This window comes from Engraulis encrasicolus, chromosome 5 (genome assembly GCF_034702125.1).
Source record: "Engraulis encrasicolus isolate BLACKSEA-1 chromosome 5, IST_EnEncr_1.0, whole genome shotgun sequence".
In the NCBI taxonomy this organism is placed as follows: domain Eukaryota; kingdom Metazoa; phylum Chordata; class Actinopteri; order Clupeiformes; family Engraulidae; genus Engraulis; species Engraulis encrasicolus.
The window spans coordinates 47,987,626-48,012,389 of NC_085861.1; the positions used below are offsets into that span (position 1 = coordinate 47,987,626).

The 24,764-nt window shown below is 44.2% G+C and overlaps 2 protein-coding genes across 2 annotated transcripts in view; one reads left to right on the forward strand and one right to left on the reverse strand.

Annotated features, from left to right (window-relative positions):
* The window catches only part of snap91a (synaptosome associated protein 91a), a 91,319-nt gene extending 83,030 nt beyond the window's left edge, over positions 1–8,289 (forward strand). Inside the window, 6 exon segments of the mRNA XM_063199929.1 lie at positions 416–440; positions 950–1,043; positions 3,228–3,278; positions 4,617–4,730; positions 5,666–5,754; positions 8,183–8,289. Of these exon segments, the coding sequence (XP_063055999.1) occupies positions 416–440; positions 950–1,043; positions 3,228–3,278; positions 4,617–4,730; positions 5,666–5,746 (365 nt within the window). The 3' untranslated portion in view covers positions 5,747–5,754; positions 8,183–8,289.
* A 3,974-nt stretch (positions 8,290–12,263) lies between these two features.
* On the reverse strand, positions 12,264–21,299 carry prss35 (serine protease 35). Its single transcript, XM_063199609.1, has 2 exons — positions 20,909–21,299; positions 12,264–14,946 (listed from the first exon to the last, which is right to left on the reverse strand). The coding sequence occupies exon 2, from the start codon at positions 14,922–14,924 to the stop codon at positions 13,500–13,502; it is 1,425 nt and encodes a 474-aa protein (XP_063055679.1). The 5' UTR covers positions 14,925–14,946; positions 20,909–21,299; the 3' UTR covers positions 12,264–13,499.
* Between the last annotated feature and the right edge of the window lie 3,465 nt (positions 21,300–24,764).

A 24,764-nucleotide genomic window follows, 5' to 3' on the forward strand; every position in this document is an offset into this window, starting at 1 on the left:
ACGAGCTACAAGAGGTACTGAAAGTAGTAATGCTAGTCAACTTAAAGGGGTATGCCACTATTTTGGGGCTTAATACAGTTAAAATCGTTGGCTGGGGTTTATAAAGGTGGTAAAGTGTCTTATTTTTCATGTTAAGCGTTGTCTTGCTTTAAGACAAGTCAATGTATCCGTGTAGCATTGTAGCATGCTACACGGATACATTGGCTTTCACTAGCTTAGCGACATATTCCCTCTTTTAACTTGTCTTAAAGCAAGACAACGGCTTACATGAAAAATAAGACCCTTTACCACCTTTATAAACCCCAGCCAACGATTTTAACTGTATTAAGCCCCAAAATAGTGGCATATCCCTTTAACTGTTTTACCATTACCAGCCAATGTGCCAGTATCTGACTTTTTCTTTCTTTTTCGGCAGACTTGGGAGTTGGACCTCAGAAGAAGTAAGTATGCGTGCGTGCGTGTATGTGTATGTGTGTGTGTGCGCATGTGTCAGTATGTGCATTCTCGCGCGTCAGAGAGATATATATCTGTGTGTACTGTATATGGGGTGTGTGGATTATTTGTGAATGTGTATGGAGAGATGTAAATATAAATTCATGAGTGTGCACTCCTCAGACCTCTCTCAATCTGGCCATTTAGAGGCTGCTGTCTCTGGTTGCTATTGATCACTGCCCTCCAGGCAGAGCTTCTTTTCCCATCAGCCCCCGGGAGGCATTGATCCCCAGGCAATAGTAATCAGCTAGCAGTGAATGGATTGATTTGGTCTGAGTCATAGTCAATTGATTAAGCTGGCCCGGGTCGTAACTTGAGTAAATTGCTAAGCCACTCTCCCGAAGGAACATTTCATTTCCCCTTGGGGTGTAAATTATAGCTAGTAATATGATTGATATGTGGGAAGTGATGATTGATTGGTTGAGTGAGGATGATTGACTGGTGTGTGCCCCAACAGGGACCAGCAGTGGAGCGAGAAGAAGCTGACAGGCGGGGCCAACTGGACTCCACAAGTTGCCCCGAGCAGTTGGGGAACCCCTGGTGCTCCTATGGTAAGATTTAGTGAAAGCCCACCTGGAAAACTCAGACTCCCCATTGTCATTGTGACACAGCACACAAGAGCGCACTGCACACAACAAAATTATCCGTACAAGGGTGCAGCCCCAAATGGCCCCCAAGGTAGCAATGCAGTGGGACGGTACTACTGTATTATGGTCATGGCACCTCAGTCATGGAGGAGGATGGGGGAAAGCACTTGTTAATTACTCTCCCCATCAATCTGGTGGGTCGGGAGTCGAACTGGCAACCTTTGGGCTACAAGTCTAATGCCTTAAAGGGATGGTTCGGAGTAGATTCACCCCAATGCCATTTGAACCGTGATATCTATCCAGTAACCTACCCGTAGTGTTTTCTGGCTTGGGCGAACATTAGCAGAGTTACCGAGTTATTTATGGTTATTTCGAATAGTTTGCCGGTGCATTCGCAGTATCTCCAAACTTTACCCCACAAAAATTACATGTCATGACACCAAACTTCTACAGTAGTACAAATATGGTCTCTACTCACAAAACAAAGCATTTAGAAGTTTCGAAATAGTCCAGGAGTTTATTATTATCCACACAAGCCGAATGTATTCTGTCTTTCTAAAGGAGTGCCGTCGTTACTTCCGTAAGCCCATAAGTAAAAGTCCTCAACGAAACTCATCATTATGCACAATGAAAAGTGGATTGAGCATTCATATTGATAACGAAAATCCTTGTCTAATTGATAGTAGGTAACATTTGAAATATCTAGTAAGTGTTGCCTTGAAAATATAAGCCTTAATCACAATTCAATGAAAACGTTTTTTAATACTCTCGTCTGAAACTTTGTTGAGGACTTTTACGGGCTTACGGCAGTAACGACGGCGCAGCTTTAGAAAGACAGAATACATTCGGCTTGTGTGGATAATAATAAACTCCTGGACTTGTTCGAAACTTGTAAATGCTTTGTTTTGTGAGTAAAGACCATATTTGTACTACTGTAGAAGTTTGACATGTAATTTTGTGGGGTTAAGTTTGGAGACACTGCGAATGCACCGGCAAACTATTCGAAATAACCATAAATAGCTCGGTAACTCTGCTAATGTTCGCCCAAGCCAGAAAACACTACGGTAGGTTACTGGATAGATATCACGGTTCAAATGGCATTAGGGTGAATCTACTCCGAACCATCCCTTTAACCGCTTACCCATGACTGCCCTAATCATAGACTGTGGACTTTGGACTAGGGAGATGATTGGTTTTTATGATTGCTTGGATTTTACAGTCTCACAATGAATCATACAAGCTTAAAAGCACTCAAATGTGGGGGCGCCGTGACTCAGTGGGCTAAGGGACCGTACATATTTGAGTCCGACATGAGGTCACTTCCCGATCCTTCCCCATCTTTATTTCTCTCTCCCCACAAGTGTTCTGTCACTCTCTCATACCAATTCTGTCTCAATGGAGGCATGAAATGCCAAAAATATATTTTTTGTCCAATGACAAATAAAGAATGAAAGAAAGAAAAGAAAACAAAAAGTGCTCCCAAATATACCTATATTTCCAGAACATTTTCATCACTAGATGGGCAATGAATAAAATTCAACATGCCGCAATATCAATTTATAAATTATTAATTATTATTCAGGAAAAATAACGAACCCATTAACACACCCAGTACGTAGACTGCATATCATATCTGAAAACCCCAATCAAACACCCACAGGTAGTCACCTGACCCACTGGCGTCTCCGGGGTCTTGTAATGGGTATCGGCAGGATTAGTCTTGAGAGAGCAGCAGGATTTTCTGACCTTCGGCTGTCTAATGAAGAGCTGCTTAGTCCTGCCTGTGGGGAAACGGCCCTACCCTAACCAGCTCAGGCCTGGGGTGGATTACAAGGGCAGGAGTGTACCGTAGTTGTGCTAATTACGTAATGAAGGCAGCGCTTTCTTTTACTGTGTGTGATTTCATGGATCAATCAGTCAACATTTTAATCATTTTGATATTCAACCTCTCCATTTGGCCTTCATTACCATTCGAACACATCACATTTTTTGTACAGTGACGATGAACAGTTAGGAAATGAATGTGAAGCATTTGCAAGATCAGGATATTGATTCTCTGTCACTCTCTCTCTCGCACGCTCTCTCTCTCTCTCTCTCTCTCTCTCTCTCTCTCTCTCTCTCTCTCTCTCCACTGCTCTCTGTGTCCAGGCTGGTGCTCCTCCTACCCCTCCTGCTGGAGCCATGCAGTCCTTTGTCATGGTGAGTATGAACAGTCTTATAGCTTGCAGTCTCAGCACGACGTCATCATGTGCTTGTAAACCTCATGATGACTTAGCTCTGCAATAGCTGCAACAGCCTCACCAGCTACGCTGCTCTACAAAGGCAACATGTAATACTACATATTTAGTCAAAATGAGGTTACACTCTACTTGACGCCGGCATCATAGCATATGATATAACGTATAACGTATGATATAACAGTGTTGTAACATTGTCACAATGTAGTCATGCATGTGTCATAAACATTATGTCAATGTCATAAACATTGTATGACTTTGTCATTAAGTGAATTTGGGTTAGGGTAAAGACAGGCCTAACAATGTCAACTTTTCATGACCATGAAACATTTATGACATTGACGTTATGGACTGTCTACTGCCAAATTTGATCTTCTAAATAATTAACTAATATTTACTAGTATGATCAAAGTAAAACAAGTTCTTCCAGCTAAAATGAAAATTTCTGGAAATTTAAAATGGCAGACCATGATCCCCTTTTCATGTATTTTCTCAGTTATAATGAATACTTAGAATTTGATGGTGGTGATAAATATTCGTGAAAAATGTGACATTTGTGAATGGGCAGCATGAAATCTGGAAATAAACAACTAAAAATCTTACACATTACACCTTTAAGACTGGTTCATGACTTTGCCATGACCGTTTTGATGCTATTATAACACTGTAATGTCATACATATGATACTGGGGTCATGTAAAGTGTAACCCAAAATGGAGCCTAGACTGAAAATGCTCTACATAACATCTCCTTTGTCTTGTGACAAAGCTTTATTGTTACACTACACAGCTCAAAGGCACTGTGATGATAACGGGTTCTTATGAGGGGATACATATTTCTTCTTCACAAACCTAACTACTGGCTAATGACTAATGTCTAACGACTAATGTAAACTACAGGTGGGTAAGTTAGCATTCAATGTTAAACTTGGTGCAGATATGTTTTCTTGTCTCAACACAAGACTAATGTTCAATACAGCTCCTTTCCAAAACAAATAGAATATCATGGAAAAGTATTTATTTCCATAATTCCATAAAAAAATACTATACATTGTAGAGTCATTAAATGGAAATAGATCAACATGATATTCTTTTTTTTGAAAGGAGCTTGGCTGTTCCTTTTAAAAATGAACTTAAAAGCCTGAAACCTCATCCCCATCTTCCTCCCCATTCCACTCCTTCCCTCTCTCTCTCTCTCTCTCTCTCTCTCTCTCTCTCTCTCTCTCTCTCTCTCTCTCTCTCTCTCTCTCTCTCTCTCTCTCACTCTCTCTCTCTCTCTCTCTCTCTCTGTATCTCTCCAGCCTCCAGCTGCGGCCCCTGGTGCTCCGATGATGCCCCCGATGGGAGCGCCCATGATGGGTCAGCCCATGATGAGACCCCCTTTCGCTGGAACACCCCCTGCTACAGGAGCACCGGTACACACACACACACACACTCACACACACACACACACACACACACACACACACACACACACACACACGCACACACGCACGCACACACGCACACACACACAAATATATAGAAAACCACATAACAGCCTGTCGTGTTGACACACACAGACAGAAAAGCAGATATACAACTAGGCACAGGCGCAGAGATTAAGACGTTTTGACAGGTACACAGCCTGGCTGACTGATTCATAGATGAATGGATGGGTGGAGTGTTAACAGACTTATCTTGGCTTTACTGGAATGCCTCAAAAGTAGTTTAGGATGTTATTTAGTGGTCTCTCTATACTGTCTGACACCTATCAAGCTATCTGTCAACAAGTATGGCTCATTCTTTTGAAAATATGTAGTCAGTAAACACAAGCTAGTTCTTCCGACATCCACTCTAAATGTGTTCCATTGTAACAGTTGTCCATTGGGACAACACAAATGCCTGAGTATGCTAAGGTTTAACAAACTCGGTCTGCACTGAACTGGTCCGAGTTTGTGTTTCGGAACCCCTATTTGATTGCTCGTCCTATTGCACTTTCCAGAGACGGAGGTCAGTATTTTGCTGAGTCTTAGCCATAAAAATCCTTACCATTATTATAGGGGCTTTATTGAAATACCCCAAAATGAATGATTGGACTGAATGAGTGTATAGGCTGTTTTTATGATAATATTGTTTTATTGTTATTGCTGCTATTGTATTGTTTTAAAAGCCCTTCTAGGGACGGGCATTGGAAATTAGCTTTTGGCTATAAATGCTATGATGCTTGCTGTTTGGTTGTTATGCAACCTACATGTTATGTATCTGTCCCTATCAAATAAACTAAACTAAACTAAACTAAACTAAACTAAACTAAACTAAAAGTATTGTAAGATGTTATCTAACTCTTTACTATCCGACTCCCATCCAGATATCTCCTGGGCCTGCCGTCCAGAGCCCCAAGAAGCCTAAAGATCCCCTGGGCGACCTCAACTTCAAGGACTTCATGTGATCTCCCAGGTACGCTGCCAAATAAGGTTGTTGTTACCAAAATGGTAATGTCCAAATCTTAGTCAATTTGGCGTTTTGTTAACATTAAGCGCCTACAGCAAATGTCGCTGGTACCCTCATCTGCATTAAACGGCTACAAAAGATTCATAATTGCACGATGATCTTGATTTTAGGCGATATTTTAGACATTTGATGTGTATCCTAACTGAAAGTGATGTGACCAATTCAGGCTATGTTACATACACTTCCAGAATCATCTTTCTCTAGGAATATTGTTATTGTGTTTATGTTTGTGTGAATGTGTGGTGCGTGTGTGCATGTGTGAATATTGCAGTTTGTCACACGCCGCCAATTGGTGCCACCCGGCAGCCTGCAGAGCTGGCGTGTGAATGTGGGAAAGTGTGTGTGTGTGTGTCTGCTTGTGTATGCGTGCACCTTCTCACCCGGACAACCCCGGACAATTGTTGCCGTACGGCAGCCTCCAGAGATGGTGTGTGAATGTGGGAATCTTTATGTACGTGAATTTTGAAAGCGCTTTGAGACAAATTTAGTTGTGATATTGCGCTATATAAATACAGGCTGTTTTGTATTTTATTGTATTATAGGCAATTCCAGTACATACTGTCGTGACATACTGCATATGATGTTTTGGTAACACTTTATTTTAGGGACACATCTATTAGCACTAATACATAAAATATTAATGCATGTGTAAGTAACTTGTAAGGCATGTACTAAGCAAAATAAGACAGTTGTTAAGCATGTATTCACAAATGTCTTGTTCATGCACAATAAGGGATTTATTACAAATATAACCTTAGTAAGGACCTAGTAGACCTAGATTTCTATTTATGTGTAAGCAGTAAGGGCCAGAATACAATGTGTATAAGCTCCTGGTACACTGTGTGAACAAACCCTGAACAGTGTGAAAACAGATGTGGAATAAGGGTCCCTATTCTAAAGTGATGCATTGCTCAGCCCAGATGGCTTAGGGCCCCCGCACTACCTAGGGCCCCCACTCTACCCCCCCCCGGGAGACAAAGTGTAAGAACATTTCAGATTCTACATTAGTCTCAGTAGGTATGAAGATCTCACTTATTCTACTCACTATATTAATGAGTAATTGGAAGCATTATATAGCAAGGATTGGACGTAAAGTTATCAATGACGGTGGGTGGTGAGATGTCATTTTTTCATACACCAATTAGTTTTAATTGTAAAAACCCTACAATAAATGCAGAATATAAGGATGAGTGATAGTTTGGAAGCTATTCCTCTCTGATAAATAAGTTAATGTTTGAGAAACTTAGCTACAAGAAGTGCAGTGCATGATGGGTACGCCCTTAGTCAGAAATGCAATGCATGGCCAATGCAGCAATGATAATATTTCTGTTGTTACGTACATGGCAAATTGTTTGGATAGCAACTAAATTTCACAAGTGAGGGGAGGAGCTAAGGACGTAGGCTCAGAGCTGGGTAGGTTGTCTGTTGGCCTAGATTGCGTACCCATCATGCACTGCACTTCTTGAAGCTAATGTTCTCAAACATTCACTTAATTATCACAAAAGAGTAGTTTAGTTTTGCTTCAAAACTATTATTCTAATCTCCTGCATTTATTTTGGGTTTTTTTTACAATTAAAACTCAGTGGTACATGAAAAAAAATTACATCTCACCAACCCACCGCCATTGACAAGTGTACGTTCAAGCCTTGCTATATATAGGCTCTTGTTACCTCCCTCTCATTGATATGAACAAGAGAAAACTAGATGACTCAGCTGGGTAAGTGTTAATTATTTGATATACCCTTACACTTTGTAGACCGGAGGGGCTAGGTAGTGCAGGCCTGGGTGGTGTGGGGGCCCTAGGACTTTGGTAGTGCAGAGGCCCTGAGCCATCTGGGCTGACCAATGCATCACTTTAGAATAGGGACCCTTATTCTGCATCTGTTTTCACACTGTTCAGGGTTTGTTCACACAGTGTGTCGGGAGCTTATACACATTGTATTCTGCCACTTACTACTTACTAATAAATAGAAATATAGGCTTACTGGTCCTTACTAAGGTTATATTGGTAATAAATCCCTTATTGTGCATGAACAAGACATTTGTGAATACATGCTTAACAACTGTCTTATTTTGCTTAGTACATGCCTTACAAGTTACTTACACAGGCATTAATATTGTATGCATTAGTGCTAATAGATGTGTCCCTAAAATAAAGTGTTACCGATTTTTTTCACTTAGATAGTCTGGTCAACTTATCTATTCTCAGCCCTGCTTTTTACTAACACAAATCAAGCATCAGTGAAGCAGACAAACTCACATGCACTTAGGCCCTGCAGAAAAATAAGTATATGGAGACACAGTATGTACTGTACGTACTAATGACCTCCAATGACCTCTAATGACCTCCAATGTTCCTCTCTTCCTTCTTCAGATTCTGTTTCTTTCGTCAGGATTGGATTGGAGTGGAGTGGATTGCATTTGCCTGGTCTCTGCGGACAAACTCTCTGCCCCCACAATCTTCAATGTGAAAACGAGTCCTCTACTACAGAACTCCCAAGTCGCCTGCCCTGCCCACAGCCTGGCCTAACAGCTGCCCCCACCCCCACCCCCCTCCCCTCCCTCCCTGGACTATTCTGACCCGTCCTCCCTCTCTCCCCATCCCCATATTCTCCAGTGATGGTCCCTTCGCCCCATCCCTATTCTCTTTCTCTTTCATGTGTAGCACAAAGTGTGGTGTGATGTGTAGATGATAGAAAGATATAGATAGATAAGGAGGGAGTGGCGGAGAAAACGAGTGTGAGAGAGAGCGAGAGAGAGAGAGAGAGAGAGAGAGAGAGAGAGAGAGAGAGAGAGAGAGAGAGAGAGAGAGAGAGAGAGAGAGAGAGAGAGAGAGAGAGAGAGAAATGTGCTTTTAATCGTGTAATATTTGTCCAAAAACTGAAATTTAAAAAAAAAATGAAAAAGATCTAATATGCATAATAATAATATTTAAAAAGAAAATAAGAAAGATGGCGTATGTATTCTATATTCTGTTTGAAGTATTGCCATTTGAGTTGAATGGAGATCAACTTTTTTGGGTGAATGAGTGTGTGTGTGTGTGCATACCTGTGTGTGTGTGTGTGCGTGTGCGTGTGCGTGTGCGTGTGCGTGTGTGTGTGCGTGTGCGTGTGCGTGTGCGTGTGTGTGTGTGTGTGTGTGTGCGTGTGTGCGTGCGTTTGTGTGCATGCGTTTGAGTGTGTGTGCGTGTGCGTGTGTGTGTGTGTGTGTGTGTGTGTGTGTGTGTGTGTGTGTGTGTGTGTGTGTGTGTGTGTGCGTGTGCGTGTGCGTGTGTGCGTGCATGCGTTCGTGTGTGTGCGTGACCCTTACTCTCCCCAGACTGTGATGTGTGTGCTGCAGAGTCTGTTGGAGCCTAATAGCTCTATGTAAAAGTCATACAGTACAAGGGCATCAACAGTCTTCTCAATACTACCATAGTATGTACGTGTCTGAGCGGCCTGTGTCAATGTGAGTTTGATATTCAATGATAAGAAGTCATGTGGCTGTAATTCTGTCCCCGTATCAGTCAAACCTGTTGGGTAACAAAATATGAATATTTGAATATGTCAGTTGAATACACATATTGAGGAACATGAAGCTTCCTCTGTGACCAGACCAACAAATACAGTTAACTGCAGTAGTCTTCGTTTATTTTGTATCCATTACTTATTTATGAATCGTTTTATTTTTGCATTATTTAAAAAAATGTACTTTGAACAGTTTGTTAAAGTGGTCAAACTGCTGTTTACATTTGAGGATATTTTATCCACGGGTACATATTGGTCTTTTTTATTATTATTTATGACTATTCATTCTATGTTTTTCTTTTGGTCGTGTACAATTGATTGCTGAAACTGAATAAAAAAAATACCAGTAGATTGAGTGTGTATGTCAGTGCTGAAAGCAACCTAGGAACGAAACAGCCTGTGATTGGATATAAAAAAAATGAAATCCCCTGTCTGACTGACCACAGTGGTGGTACTGGTCACTGTGTCCTTGTCAGTGAAATGTGTTTGACTTTCATAGTTGCTAGTGCTTTGTCATTTGCCAGACCGAGGGCAGAACTTTTATTGGTGTTATTTTTGTATTTACTGTAGAAGATACCTAGTCTGGAAACTGATTCAGTTCTGTAGCCTGTCCATGTTTTTGTTTCCCTGGGAGTGATCTCTACTTGCCTGGACCTACGTACACATACAGTACAACATCCCAGTCTTTTGGTTGGACAGCACCAATAAACATCTCAACTGCCCCCTCTGCTGGTGAAGAGAAGAAAGTGTGGCTTGGCATGTTGACAGGGACCTGTGCACTGCACTGGGATGGAAGAGGTCCTCTGTTGATCAGCTCTTGTGAAAAACGGGCAGCTCTGACAAACCCAGAGGAATCCTGTGGTACTCTGTACAGTTACCCTATTATATAGCTGGTAGGTCTTTGTGTCTTCATCATATCAAAGTGGCTATAAGTCAACCGTTTTTTGTGAAATACATATGATGGACCTGATAGGATCCTGGGGGAAGGGGGGGCTGGGGGGAAAGACACATTTATTTTTTTGATTTTGAAAAAAAAAAGTTTTCCTTATTTCAGAACTGGTTTATTTTTGTTTATGATGCCCCTTTTCAGTGCATGTACGACCTTGGAGACGCAATAAACTCACTGACCAAACTAAACACCTCCTGACTTGTTGACTTCTCAGTGTTTAGGCTCAGGCCTGTTTCAGAGCTTTTTCTCGCTGTGCAAGCATCTTTGTGTACTATAGTTTGTGATGACTGCTAGATTTTAACAACAGTTCTCCAAATAACATTCACAAAACTGGGATCGCCTCCAAAGATGAGTGTGCAAGAAAGCATTGCAGATTTTCTATCAAACTACTGTTCATATGGGCCTGAGACATATGAAGGGTAATTTTTGTGTACTTTGCCTGTTGGGTCATGCAATGAGCCTTGTCAACTCGATTGCGGGATGTGGCTCTGTTTTCTGTACTTTTTCTGTACATGGCTTTTGCAATTCATGTTGAGTGCAGTAGGATGTTGCGATCCATTTTCATTTAGTGTCGATCTATATTTAGTGTAGATGTTCAGGGTAGGTGTTTTGTTAAAGGAACCATCCGCAATCTTTGGGAATGTACTCCTTTTACACCTTGCCCTCAGTTATATAACTGAGTTTTACCTCTCTCCTGTTCTAGCTATTCTCTGAATCTGGTGATAGTACTTAGTTCTTAGTTGCTACCATGCATTCAGTGTGTGGTACCATCAGGTTCATCTATATACACAGTAGTAATGCCACCAATAGAATAGCTGGAATTACAGGAGATTACAGGAGTTGCTCAATACCCAAGCCTTTTTTGGGAAAAGGAACTTCTGTCAGCCTATTAAAAATATCTCGGCATCTGAAACCCATAATAACAAGACATTAATTCATTTTTCACATATCAACATTTTTTTGATATAAAAAAATTGAAATCCCATTAGCCTGAATCTTGCACCATGCAGCTCCAGGCGCTAGGGTCAATGTTGCGCAATGCAACATCCAGCATCAATGAGTTAATTTTAAGGGAGGTGTAAAATAAGCATGTATTTCCAAAATGGTGGACTGTTGCTTTAAATTACGACAGATGGACAGATGGACAGCAACATAAAATATCTTCCAGTGTGGCATTACTGACTTGAGTCTCTTTTCTTTAATTTGAATATGTTACTGAGTAAACCAGAGTTGCATTTCTTGAAGCCGTAGTTGCTATCTACGTTAGCTACTTTGTTGTTTTCAATGCAATTTCCCATTGACAACTACCCAAGTTGCTGATTGGCTAACAACCACGGTTTTGAGAAACGCACCCCAGTATTGCTGTATTTGTTTCTGGCATTCTTATTAGTTACCATGCAATCCCATTAGCAATCACAGTGTCCAGTCTGATACAAATGCAATGTTTTGTTTTTTATTCTTTTTTTATTTGGCCCTCAACTTGACAAAGTGTTCCATTCTTTAAAAAAAGTACAAAATAAACAAGATTTCAGCAATAGATTTCAAATCAAGACACATTTACATGAACACGTTGGATTTGACACACTATCACCAGGTCTTCTGAATAACACTCTCAAGTCATACTACACCACACCTCTCGCTCGTCCTTTCATGGGCTTCAATAAACCCTTTTCCAATGACCACATCAAGTTAGCCTCTTATTAAATACATAGGTACAGGACAATATGGCCATCAACGTATATTCTGACAGGTCTTCCGAGCATGTTTACATATTAATTTAGCACCACGTGACTTCAAGAAGCACCCAAGATTTATGTGCATGAACACCGAATCCCACATAAAAAAATTCTACTGCATAATGGCATCAAAGATAAGGAGATACAGGAAAGGAAATGCCTAGAAATACAACACCATTCATAACTTAACTCCTCAATAGTATTTTTTTAAAGTAGCTATTTCATACCAAAAGGAATCTCATCAAAATATATCATTTTTAAAAAAAAAATCACCGTCAGATCTACTGGAAATATTTATTATTAAAATGTGTGCATTCACGGAAGCTCTGCAAGTGTATACCAAAGGGTTTTTTATTTTTAAAAACTGTCTCAGAAAGACATTTTTCTTTGTCTTGATTGTGAATAAAGCCACCACCTCCTGCCATAATAATCACTTCAACACTTGAGGAGGGCCAGGCACGAAGGTGAAGGCAACACTGATTAAAGAGGAGCAGGGCCCTAAATGAACTTTTTTCACCACCAGCCAAAATTGCTAGTGGATGTTAATCTTACAAGCCAAACACACACTCACTACTGAGTCAAAGTAGTAGTAGTAAGTTGGTCTTTTCTATCAGCCAAACTGAAATTTCACCAGCATTTGGCCTGTTGGCTGGTGTTAATGTAGAGCCCTGCTGATGAGACTGGACACTATTCAACAGGAAACACAGGCTCACAAAAACAAATACGAAGAATGCAATTGCTTCAGTTTAGGAAAGCTGTCATTGACATTGGCTGAAAAATATGTATTGCTTATAAAGGTTGAGCACAAACAAACAAACTAATTCTACATCCAGTCTTGGCACTGTGATTTTTCATTCCAAAGCATATTTGTTTTTTAAAATTAAATAAATAAAAAAACAATGGAAGAAGCATTATTCTTCTCAATCTCTCTCGACGAGTTCTGTAATCGACAGAAAAAGTCTGTGTAGTCAATGGTGTGTGTGTGTGGGTGCAAGTGATGCAACTGAGGCTGACGATGACAATCTGCCTTTTGTGTTTTTTTTTGTTTTTTTTTTTACTGTTGAGGACTACTGCCCACCACAGCAGTGCACATCGGAGCCCAGATCCAGCCCAGACCTGGACCAGATCCGTACCCGAGTCACACTGCTGGGGCCAAGAGGAGGAGGCACAGGAGGTAACTTAGTGAGGAGTTAATAGCAGGAAGGAGGATAGGGGGTCAGGTGGGGGGTGTTGGGTGTTGAACGTTTGGGGAGACCTCAGCACTCAGGTCACCTGGTATGGATTAAACCTGGTGCACAAGTGGGCTGGGCTGCATTTCTCAAAAGCGTAGTCGTTAGCCAGTTAGCAACTTGGGTGGTTGCCAATGGGAAATTGCATTGCAATCAACCAAGTAGCTAACATAGTTAGCAACTACACTTTCGAGAAATCCACCCCTGGGTTTGCTGTGCTGCTGCTCGTGGGCAGGCTGGGCCGCAGCTGGGTGTTGCGTACACCTGTGACTCAGGTAGCCTGGCAGATGCTGGAGTCTCCGTGCACCCAGTGGCAGATCTGCGCGAACTTGAGCGGCGTGATGCGCACCGCCACGTTGTAGTCCTGCTGCGCGCCCTTCACGTCCACCCACTGGTGGCCCGAGAAGACGCCGATGATCTTCCGCTTCCAGCGCTGCCTCTTGCCGGCCTCCTTCAGACGGATGTAGATGCCCGAGCCGCTGGAGCCGGGCTTGGCGTCGCAGTACTGGTACAGCAGGTCGTTGGACTCCTCCGACACCGAGCAGAAGCGGTACACCAGCTGGTCCGGTCGGTCGTCGTCGAAGCCTGAGAAGTGGATGCGTCCGGCGGGCAGCTTCTTGATGGATGGCACCACGCCCAGGTCCATGAAGCGCATCTTCTGGGCCCGCTTCAGCTCCAGGATGGCGTAGTCGTAGTCGGACGAGACGTTCTGCGACCGGGACGACTCCCCCTTGATCCAGCCCTTGGGGACGTGCGTCTGCTTCACCGTGGTCCAGCGGAAAGACGGAGGGCCAGAGTCGGAGGCGCTCCTTCTGCTGCGGCTGCGACCTCCTTTCCTGCCCCTGCCCCGCCGGCCACCTCTGCCTCCCCTCCCTTCTCCCTGCTGCGCCGCTGGTGCTGCCGCCTCACCTCCTGCTCCATCTCCGGTGTCTATGGCGTTGTCGTTCTCACTCTCCTCCTCCTCCTCCTCCCCCTCCTCCTGTTGCTGTTCCGCGTCTTGACCTTTGCCCCCTTTCCTCCCTTTTCGACCTTTCCCTCCGCGCCCTCGGCCCTTCCCCCCTCCGCGGCCGCGCTTCGACTTGGTCTTCAGCACGCCGACGCGCAGCTTCTGCGCGCCGCTCACGTAGTCGCGGCCATCGTGGATGCAGTGCGCCGCCGTCAGCACATGCTTGGGGGACACCAGCACGCCGGAGCAGCCCGTGGACACCTTGACCGAGGTGACGAAGGGATACTTGGTGGAGAACTGCTTGTCGGCGATGGTGAAGCGCGTGTCCACGCCGTAGACTTCGCGCTTTTGCCGCGTGCGTTTGGGAGGGTGTAGGCTCGCGGCGGCCCAGGCTTGCTCGGCCTCCATCAGCCCCTGCAGGGCCACGGTGGTGAGGGTGCGCGTGCCGTTCTCGTACACCGTCTCGTAGGAGAGCAGCCGCTCCAGCTCGGTGGCGCTGGGCTCGGGCAGGCCCTCCTGGCACTCGATGCCGCAGGCGCCGCGCAGCTCGCTCAGCTGGGCGCGGGCGGAGAAGGCGGGCTTGGCCAGGCGCACGGTGCGCTTCTCGCGCACCAGGGGAACGCGCCACTGTGGCCAGGTGTACTCTTCGTCCTCATCCTCACTCGCACCAGTCGCGCTCACACTCCGCACCACCGACAGGACGCACAGCGCCGCGCAGGACAGCAGGACACACACGGGAACAGGGCCCATTGCACTGACCAGGCTCCTGGGTCTGAAAAAAACAAACACACCAAGAAATATAGTTACTGTACACGTGATTCCATGATCATTATTAGGGCAGTCATGGGTAAGCGGTTAGGGCAGGGGTGGGGAACCTTTTTCATTTGAAGGGCCACTTCAAATTCATCTGAGGGCCGTAAAACTCCTCAGTGGGCCGTACTATGAACACAAACCAGGATTTTCCCCTTCACTTTAGGCCTATATTGAAGGCAGCCACCTTTTAAACAAACACCACCTTCTCTAGGTTCCCTAAATATAACTTACTTGTATTGCAAATGCATTTTCTAAGATTCCTTTACAAAATATGTCATATTTCATGTGAAGCTAAATAACATTAAAATTATATCGGTGGCTGGATAAAACGACCTCCCCACCCCTGGGTTAGGGCGTCATACTTGTAGCTCAAAGGTTGCCAGTTCGACTCCCGACCTGCCAGGTTGGAGGGGGGAGTAATTAACCAGTGCTCTCCTGCTGCACTGCTCCCTTTTGGGCACCATTGGGGGATGCCCCTTTGAACGGGTGAGGCACAAATGCAATTTCGGTATGTGCAGTGTGCACTTGTGTGCAGTGGAGTGCTGTGTCACAATGTCAATGGGAGTAGGAGTTTCCCAGTTGGGCTTTCACGGTTTAGCTATTTTTTAAAGTATTTCTTTCTGGCCTTTTTGCACCTTCATTATGCCATGATAGTGAAGATATGATAGGGAATAGGGGAGAAAGGGAGAGATGGGGTAGGGCTGGGGGGAATAACCCAAGACAGACTCGAACTTGGGTCACCATATATGATATAGGCAGGGCTGGACTGGTAATGTGGCATAGAGCAGTGGTTCTTAACCTGGGGTGCGGGCACCCCCTGGGGGTGCGCCAGAGATTTTAGGGGGTGCGCAGAATTTTGTTTGTGTTGAGGTTGTGACCAAAATTGTGCTTCCAAACATTATAATTAGTCCAAATCAAGACCAAATTAAAACGTGTTTTGGTCCCCATATAAAGACATTAAAGTATTGATTAATGTCTAAAGCTAGAATTATTGTAATTAATCGCTCAAATCATTTTTTAGTGCGTATACATGCGTAGACGCTTAGGTTGGGGGTGCGCGGCTTGTCTTGGGCACAGGTTAGGGGGTGCTTCAAGAAAAAAAGGTTAAGAACCACTGGCATAGAGGGCATGTTCACAGTGGGCCAACAGTCTTCAGGGACTGATGCCTTTGTTTTTTGGTTTGTTTCTTTGTTTCACATTTTCACATAGAAGCTGACCCACAATTAAGACAGGACAGCCCATCTGTGCATCCTTAACGTCTTAGCAAAGACACGCTGTTATAACCTTTTTGTCTCCAGAATGGTAATGACCGAGAATGAATCGAGAATGACTCTCTATTGTCGAAGCAATGTTGTTATGATGTACAGTAGTTGAGTGTTTTCAGCAAAGAGTGAATTGGCCTGTCAACAGGCCCATCTGCTGTAAGAGGCTACTAAAGAGTAGAATGAGCCAATCATAATTGTGGTACGGGGGTGAGGGTGAGGGGCCGCTGGTCTAAGCCAGAACTGCTCGGGCCAGGTTGTCGTCCCAGTCCAACCCTGGATACAGGTGTTCTACACCGTGTGCCACAGCATTTTTCTTATCCTTTGACCACTCTGGGATAGCTGTCCACACTTTGCCCTGCTGTTTGATTATGAAAAGTACAGTGCAAATCAATAATAATTCATCTCGCTATCTTCCTAACCTCCTTGTACTTGACATCTCTCCCTATAGATTCTCATGTCAGTGCATCACCTCTACCACTCTCCCATCGCTTCCTCTACTAGAGCAAAGAGGGAGCAGAAGAGGCAATCAGCAGCATTGTTTTGTTACAAGTCCCAACACATACAACGTTGCATTGAAATTGCTAGAAATATTATATGATGTAAAAAAAACCCAGTATGCACTAGTACATGGTATTTATTTCATGAGTACTTGATTATAGCTCATATGCTCTTCTTTACAAAGGCACAGTTATAACGTGAACTGTGAAACTGAGGAAAATGCATTTAATATACTTTCCAGTCTAACATGTTGTAAGGATAATAGTGGTGATGCATTTAGATACGTTTTATTAGGAAGATACAATCAAGAGATAGAGGTTAAGAACGGGGCAGTTAGTCTAGGCCTACATGCTTTCGAATAGTTATTGCCATTTGGCTTCACAGGGCAGCGTTAAAATCAGCAATGCCAAACGTAGACAAGGGAACACTGTGTAGCCTGCTATTATACTGGACCGCTGAGGCCACCTTCATTCAAACACTGAGCCTACCCAAGACAGTCCCACTTCAACCTTGCAGGCAAGCATTGTGAGTTCTGCTCTCCTGTTATTTCTGAGCTCTGTCCAATGGTTCCTGGCGTGTTTGTATAGAACAGTTAAGTGCTTGATCTGATCTAACCCAGGATAATCACTGTCTACGGCTTTTTTTCTTTGTTCAGCAGATGTTCTGCTCTGCTGTGTTAGCTCTTGACTACTCCCGTATGGATGTTTTAAGGGCAGTGCTGACTGTTGTCAATTTGAGTGTGCTGAACAGCTGTCTTCACTCAGTGCTATACATGGGTTCACCGTGTTTATAAACACGATGCTGTGAGGAGGGGCAAGACACTGGCAGCCAACCACGAGAGTTAATGTTTTGACCGACAGCGGTTTCCAACAATCAGAGGTTGAGAGCCTAAGCAGCTAGTGTCGCGCAGCCAGGAGAAAACAACAATTTAGAACCCATGTATACGTGTGCGGTTCTGCTGCTACATTTGATTTCTGTACTGCACACTCTTGTCTAGTATTGCCCAAATCAAGGTCTTCTGGAGTGTAGACGCCTTTTACCGTGCCAAGCACAGGTCATAAAAAACCTAATGGACATCATCATATTGCACTGCACAGGCTGATCTGACTAAATCTTCAAATGAATGTGGCCAGGTTTGCAAAAAAAATCCATACACACAAATCATAGGCTTGGAATTGTATGGTCACTCTCACAATAAACATTTACATAATGATGATGTATACAGAAGTAATTAACTTGGCTGTGAGATATACACAGATCTGGTTCTTCCCAAATATTTGCGTGAAACCATTGCCTGGCCATGGCCACTTCGCATGCCCTCATATTACCCCTACTGACATATTATTCCCCGCAGTACCAGTGTACACCACTATGTGGCGACATGATGATACACATACAGCCCTCTCCCCGGAGCAGCCTCAGTTTTGGATGCTTGGCCTAGGGGAGGTTATGATGACATGAACTAAACGCAATTGAGACTAAAATGCCTATTTCATTTTTGTTTTCATTTATCCTTCATCTTTACTGTTTAGGCTACACGAAAGAAACTGCAGTTACTGTAGGAGTGGTCTAAGTTTTGGGTATGTTTTGTTTTGACCTCTTTTCGTCGCTTTATTGTAGACCACAGATCTTTTCACATGGCTGGCAGATCAGTCGTTGGGCTGTTGTTGTGTGCGTGCGCCCATTAAGTGTTGTATGACTGGGCAAATTCTACAAAATGTCAGAAGCTAGAGAAAAAAAAAGTCAGAAAGCGTAACTTTCTCCTGAGTGCTGTCATATATTTCTTTCGTCCAGGACAAGCTACACACAGGCAGTAAAGGAAGCCGGTGATTACCAAAGACATTGCGACCACCTCTCTCATGCACTCTCCCCGCGGAGTCTCTGAAACGCCCGCAGCATGCTATTGAGTTGACATAATGCTCAATGATTACGGGAGATTGATGACGCCTGTGGTGAGCTGGAGGTTTAGTGGAGAAGAGGTGGAAGAGGAGATGGAGGGGTGCGCTGTCCCCCCGTGCGTCTCTTTGCACCCGGCGGTTTGGGCGCATGCCTCTCACCCTGCAGTGAGCTCTCGGTAATGACCAGTGTCTGATTTCGTCTGCCGCCGCCGGTGCTGCTGCTGCAACTTGCGATTCCCTTAGTCTGGTCTGGTGTGCAGTAGCCTATAAAGGGTTGGATGTCAGAGACCAAGCAATTCAGCCCGATTTCTGTAATAACCGCTGGAAATGTATTTTGCAGTCCCTGTGATCCTATCCTGTCTGCTTGCCTTGCATTTACCGCTCCCGCCAATGTCATCCCCTAATAGATGACGTTTCAGACTTGGAACTAAGCGCTTTCACCAGACCATCACTTTTCAATGTGCTAAAGCGAGAATCGCGCGTACGCGTCATCAGCCTGCCTGAGCGACGTTGGGATTTTTTGGGTTGATGATGCTTGACTGTGAAACCCCTTTCCACAATTTGACAGCTAATTAGACCACAGCAGTCTGCAAACGTTATTTTAGGAACGACGAGAGGTGACAGCTGCGCAACAAAAGCCTGTAGGAGAGGATGCTCCGATTCAGGTCCAGACAGTTGGACTTTGCCAAATTCCCTCTCATGGCATGGAAACTCTTTTGCCATTCAAATACACAGGCAGCAGGCGGCATGAAAGGGCTTCAAAAAAGTTAATTCGCCTCTCCTCTCCTCTGCTCTGCTCTTGTTCCCCATAGGCCTACTAGAAAGAGGAGCTGCCGCGGTATCATCACCAACGGACAGCCAACAGAAAAGCGACCCCTTCACCCGTGGTCCATGTCATGTCCAAAGCAAACCAGCACGTTCGCTCGCACGCACGGAAAGTATGCCAGAAGCGTCCAACCCTTCCACGGCGACCGCTCTCCAGTCCGGAGACTGCTGATTGGCCCTTGAATATAACGATAGTCGCACATATTTCTCCATCTTAAAAAGGTCCTCCGCTTTGCCCAGAAGAATACATGTTGGTTGATGGGCCAAACCGGCACAAGAGTGGCTGCAATTTGCGCTTTCCTTCCTGGATATGATTATTGATACATGGGCGCTTGAAAGGGACAGCTACGACATGGACAGCTACTCTCTTCCTCTTGATTGCACCAGAAAATTGATAATATGTCAGTAATTTGCAAAACTCGATCTTTTGACTGTATAAGGGATTTTCCATTTCTGCAAACCTTGTGAGCGTCAGTGCATTCCAAACAGGGTAGCGGAGAGCGAGGTCCACCAGTTAATGCAGTCACAGCGCCGAGCCAACACAGGCAATGTCCAGCCAAACGATGGCGCTAGAGATCGCAAGACGCCAGTTCAGTAAATGGCAGTGGCCATGCACACATCAAATATAGGGTAAATTAATCATACAAACCGACCGTGGGAGGTCATATACATTTTGACCCAGTTTTAAGTTTGTCACAGGCTGCTCTCTTTTGTGGACCAAAATAAGGCAAAATACCCAAAGCAACAAAAAAACTTCCAAAGAGCTGCTAAGTCTCCCCGAAAATGCTTACTTTTCATCCAACAGTGCACCCAACGCACAGAAGGTATTTAGTGCGCCTGGCCGAGCGCATTCTTAATATAGACGTGGAATAAGAAAAGAAACGCACCTTTCAAAATTAACCAATTTCACACTGTATACACCTTGTCACCATTAACCTATTATTAACAAAAAAAACCCTCCGGATTAGAGATTGTAAATAAATGAATTACAACAAATAGGCCTAAGTGAATTAAACTTGCACTGGACACCAAATACTCAATTTAATATAGTTAAGTGAAACATCAAGGGGAATAACCTACACACACCATCTCATCAAACCATGTCTCTGTTGAAAATTTAATTTGAAAGTGGTCTATTTGGTATAAAATGTGTTTGCGTGTTCATTCCTTTACTGCAGAGCGACGTGAGAGGACGTATAGTCTACTACAGATATGACTGATCATTCTTTCAAGAAGTTGTTAAAAAAATGTGATGAATGGTCAAATGAATGGTATTTAGTTGTTTCATTTATAACCTAGCCTCAGTTGCCAGCGTGTCTGCCTGGTCGCTGATATTTCTGTTTTGTTATGCTTCTGAATGAAGTGAACAACGCTTCCAGTCTTCTTGGATGCAAAATGAGGAGAAAACCTAGGAGAAAACAAAAAAGCATCATACCTGATATCATTCGATTGATGGATCAAAACTGGTCGAGGTGCGTTGTTTGTTTACGCAAAAGTATTCCAAAGAGGTAAGAGAATTTAAAACTTCATCCCCGAGGTATTCTTATCAGTGGGCGACAGTCCGCTCTGTCTGAAACCCCGTCCACCAAAAGGCAGTGCAGTGGGAATCCGGAGCCAGCCTCCGCGGTGTGGATTGCACTTGATGCAGGAGAAAGATGAAAAAAAAAATGAACCAGATTTTTTTTTCTCCCTCCCTTCCTTGGCGACAAAGCGTTTCGCATAGGGGTGGGACCAACTTCAGAAAGAAACGGGGAAAGTGGAGAAAGACATCAGTCTCGCTGCCTCTGAGTGTTGGTTTCGCTCATTATATCACTGCATATTGTGTTGGGATGGAAGCGTCCGCTTTAAGAAGTGTCTTCGGTCCCCTCCTCTCTTTCTTGCGGGTCTCTGCCAGGATTTGTTCCACTGTGCGCCCCAAATAGCTGGCTTGCTGGCTGGCTGGTGTGTGCTGTTTCCCCCTCCTCATTGTCATCGGCTCACTTTCCCGCATCAGTTGCACTTGTCTCTTGTGCGCAAACATTCCGGCAGGGGGTCCTGCAATCCAAAGGCTGTTAGGTACAACACGCATAAATGTAAAATAACTGTTTCTCGCTCTTTCACTGTTTGTCCTCAAGGGTTGCCACGAAACTACAGTAACGGGTTGAAAAATAATCCCTTCCTTATGGGTATTTAACTGGATACTTTCCAACTAACAACGCACCTACAGCGACTAGCAGTTGTCATATCAATCCATATGATTTTGTGTGTGTGGGTGTGTGTTCGTGCGTGCGTGCGTGCAAGCAGTCAGGGTGTTTTCCACACATACCTGTGGCCAGGTGAACCTTCACCCTAACCAGGTGGGGATGTGGAGGTATGTCTGCCACCCCCCACACACACACACACACTTTTCTAACTGAAGAGCATATTACCTGATGCACACACACACACGCACGCACACACCCAAACTCTCGGCTTGTCACCTAGCAACGGCGAGGGCGATGACACGCATGTACACGTGCAGTTAAAGCCATGGGCCACAAATAGGCTCTGTTCTGTTCTGGGGCCGGCTGCAGCCATTGGTTATACTGACAAGGTCAGAGGGCAGCCATGTGCTGTCACTGGCATGCAACAGGCATATAGCAGCCACACCCGCCTGGAGAGAGAAAGGAGAGAGAGAGAGGGAGGGGGGGGGGGTTATAGTAGAGAGAGAGAGGATAGAGGAGGTTATAGTAGAGAGAGAGGGAGAGAGAGAAAGAAGAGGGAGGGCAGATAGAGGGAGAGGTAGAGAAGGAAGGAGCGAGGAGGTTATAGGAGAGAGAGAGAGAAGGAGGGAGGGAGGACAGAGAGAGAGAAGGCTTTAGTTGAGAGAGGGAGAGAGAGAAAGGAGAGGGAGGGCAGAGAGCGAAGGAGAGGGAAGGAGAGAGGAGGTTATAGTAGAGAGAGGGGGGGAATGAGAGAGGGAGGAGAGAGAGAGAGAGAGAGAGAGAGAAAGAAGAGGGAGGGCAGAGAGAGAAAGAGAGGAATGAGCAAGGTAGAAGGAGGGAGAAAGACAGAGAAAGTGATGGAGAGAGAGGGATAGAAGAGGGAGGGCAGAGAGAAGAGCGAAGTAGAGAAAGGGGGATAGAGTGATGGAAAGAGAGAGAGAGAGACAGAGAGAGAGAGAGAGCAGCTGATATTTCTGGTGCATGGCTATGGGGTTGCAGATTTGTGCTGTGCTGTAACACACAGAGGCAGCATTGTGTGCAGCGGGTGCCAGCGCAGGATGTCATCTTTAAGTGGCATGTGCTCAGACCATAAGCGTGCACAGATAGGGACGAGGTGGTGCTAAAGCACTTGCCCCTTTGCTCTATAAAAAAGGCCCTTTTTGAAAGCTCTTTTTAAAAAAAGACTTTTTCATCACAATATACTGTGGTCTATATCGACATGATCATATACAAATGCTGGATGATCAAAAGAATGCCACAATAATGCCCAGATATACTAGGCCTGATTATCATGACTTTCAAATCGCTCGGAGACTTGGTCTGAACAAGAGCATAACAACGGCATCGTTGACCAACCTCCTTTGGTTTGCTACTGGTCGAGGGCAGAAAAGGCTGAGCCAAATTTTAGACTATACATTTTCTTAGTCCACTCTCATATAGAACGTCTCTGCTTAAACCACACCACTGCCTTGAACATGCCTCTACACAGGACTGTTGGAGATGCTCAAAGTCAATTGGTTCAAAGTGGGTGGAGTTCCCCAGCCCGGCGGAGCTCAGATTGTTCCTGAACAAGCTCTTTTGAGTAGTAGCAGAGCTGAAGGAGTTGCGTCATTACCAGGGCGGAGCCTGGGTACTAATATATAGCATCTGTAGCTGAAATTGGGACCCCATTACATTGTATTTATTGACAGGATGGCCCTTTTGGATGAGTATGTCCCAGTCCCAGTCAAAACAGAAGACCCTCAGCTTTCATACTCCCTACTCTCCGCCGAGTCATCATGCCTACCGTTGCTAACCCTCAACCACAAAATAAAAAAGCTGGCTTTGCAGTGTCCATTTACATTGTGTACGGGCCTCAAAGGAAAACACTTGGTCTACACTTCAAATGCTACGGCCACAATTTTCACTGAACAATGCGCATAAAAATGAACTATTACTCGCATGTGTAATAACAACAACCTGTTTGTTCTGGTTTCAGCTTTCCCTCCCCACAGCAATGATCAAAGACGAGCCCTTATTCATATCTATTCCATCAATAGGCCTACTCTCCACTCGTGTTAGCCTAAGTGGTTCTCAAAGTGTGGTCCGGGGACCAAGTTGTCTGCAAATGACCTCAAGTGGTCTGCGAGGTGATTTCCACTAATATAGTCAGCGTTTGAAAGACATGCTGGCATGGACTTTTTTCCGCAACATTATTATGACTGACCATATCTGAGGTTGTTATCTCACTATTCACAAGTTGGACATCTGGGCACTTTTCACGTTTTCACTGAAATCAGGCACCTGCCATTCTCATTTTAGGGGAAAGCACAAAATGCCCCTACGTAAACACTGTATGTGTCGTTTGTGTCTAGCCAGGCCACGCCCTCCTAGGCAAGGCAAGGCAAGGCAAGTTTATTTATATAGCGCATTTCATACACAGGTGCAACTCAATGTGCTTCACAAAGTTAACAAATGTAAATGAAAGGAAACAGGGAAGAAAGAGGGAAATAAATTAGAGTCAATAATAATAAAATAAAACATAAAACCTTGAAAAACATAAAAATAAAAATAATAATAATAAAAAAGAATGATATGTAATTTAAGCTAGGGGAAAGCATCTGAGAACAGCTTTGTCTTGAGTCTAGATTTAAAGCTATCAATAGTAGGTGCATTTTTTACGTCATCTGGAAGCTGGTTCCAAAGCTTTGAAGCATAGAAGCTAAAGGCTGCCTCTCCACACTTTGTTTTGACTTTTGGAATCACCAGCAAATTCTTCTCCGTTGACCTTAGTGCATACAGCTGAAACATATCCAGTAGATATGTGGGTCCCATTCCATTTAATGATTTAAACACAAGTAGCATTGCCTTAAAATCAATTCTGTAGCTTACTGGGAGCCAATGCAGCGATCTTAAAATTGGAGTAATGTGGTCGAACTTCCTTGTCTTTGTAAGAACCCTTGCAGTTGAAGCTGTTTAATGGTCTTATTGGGGAGGCCAGTAAAAAGACTGTTACAGTAATCAACTTTACTAGAAATGAAGGCATGTATTAGCTTCTCCAGATCATGTTTAGACATCAGGCCCCTAAATTTAGAGACGTTTTTTTATGTGATAAAATGCAGACTTAGT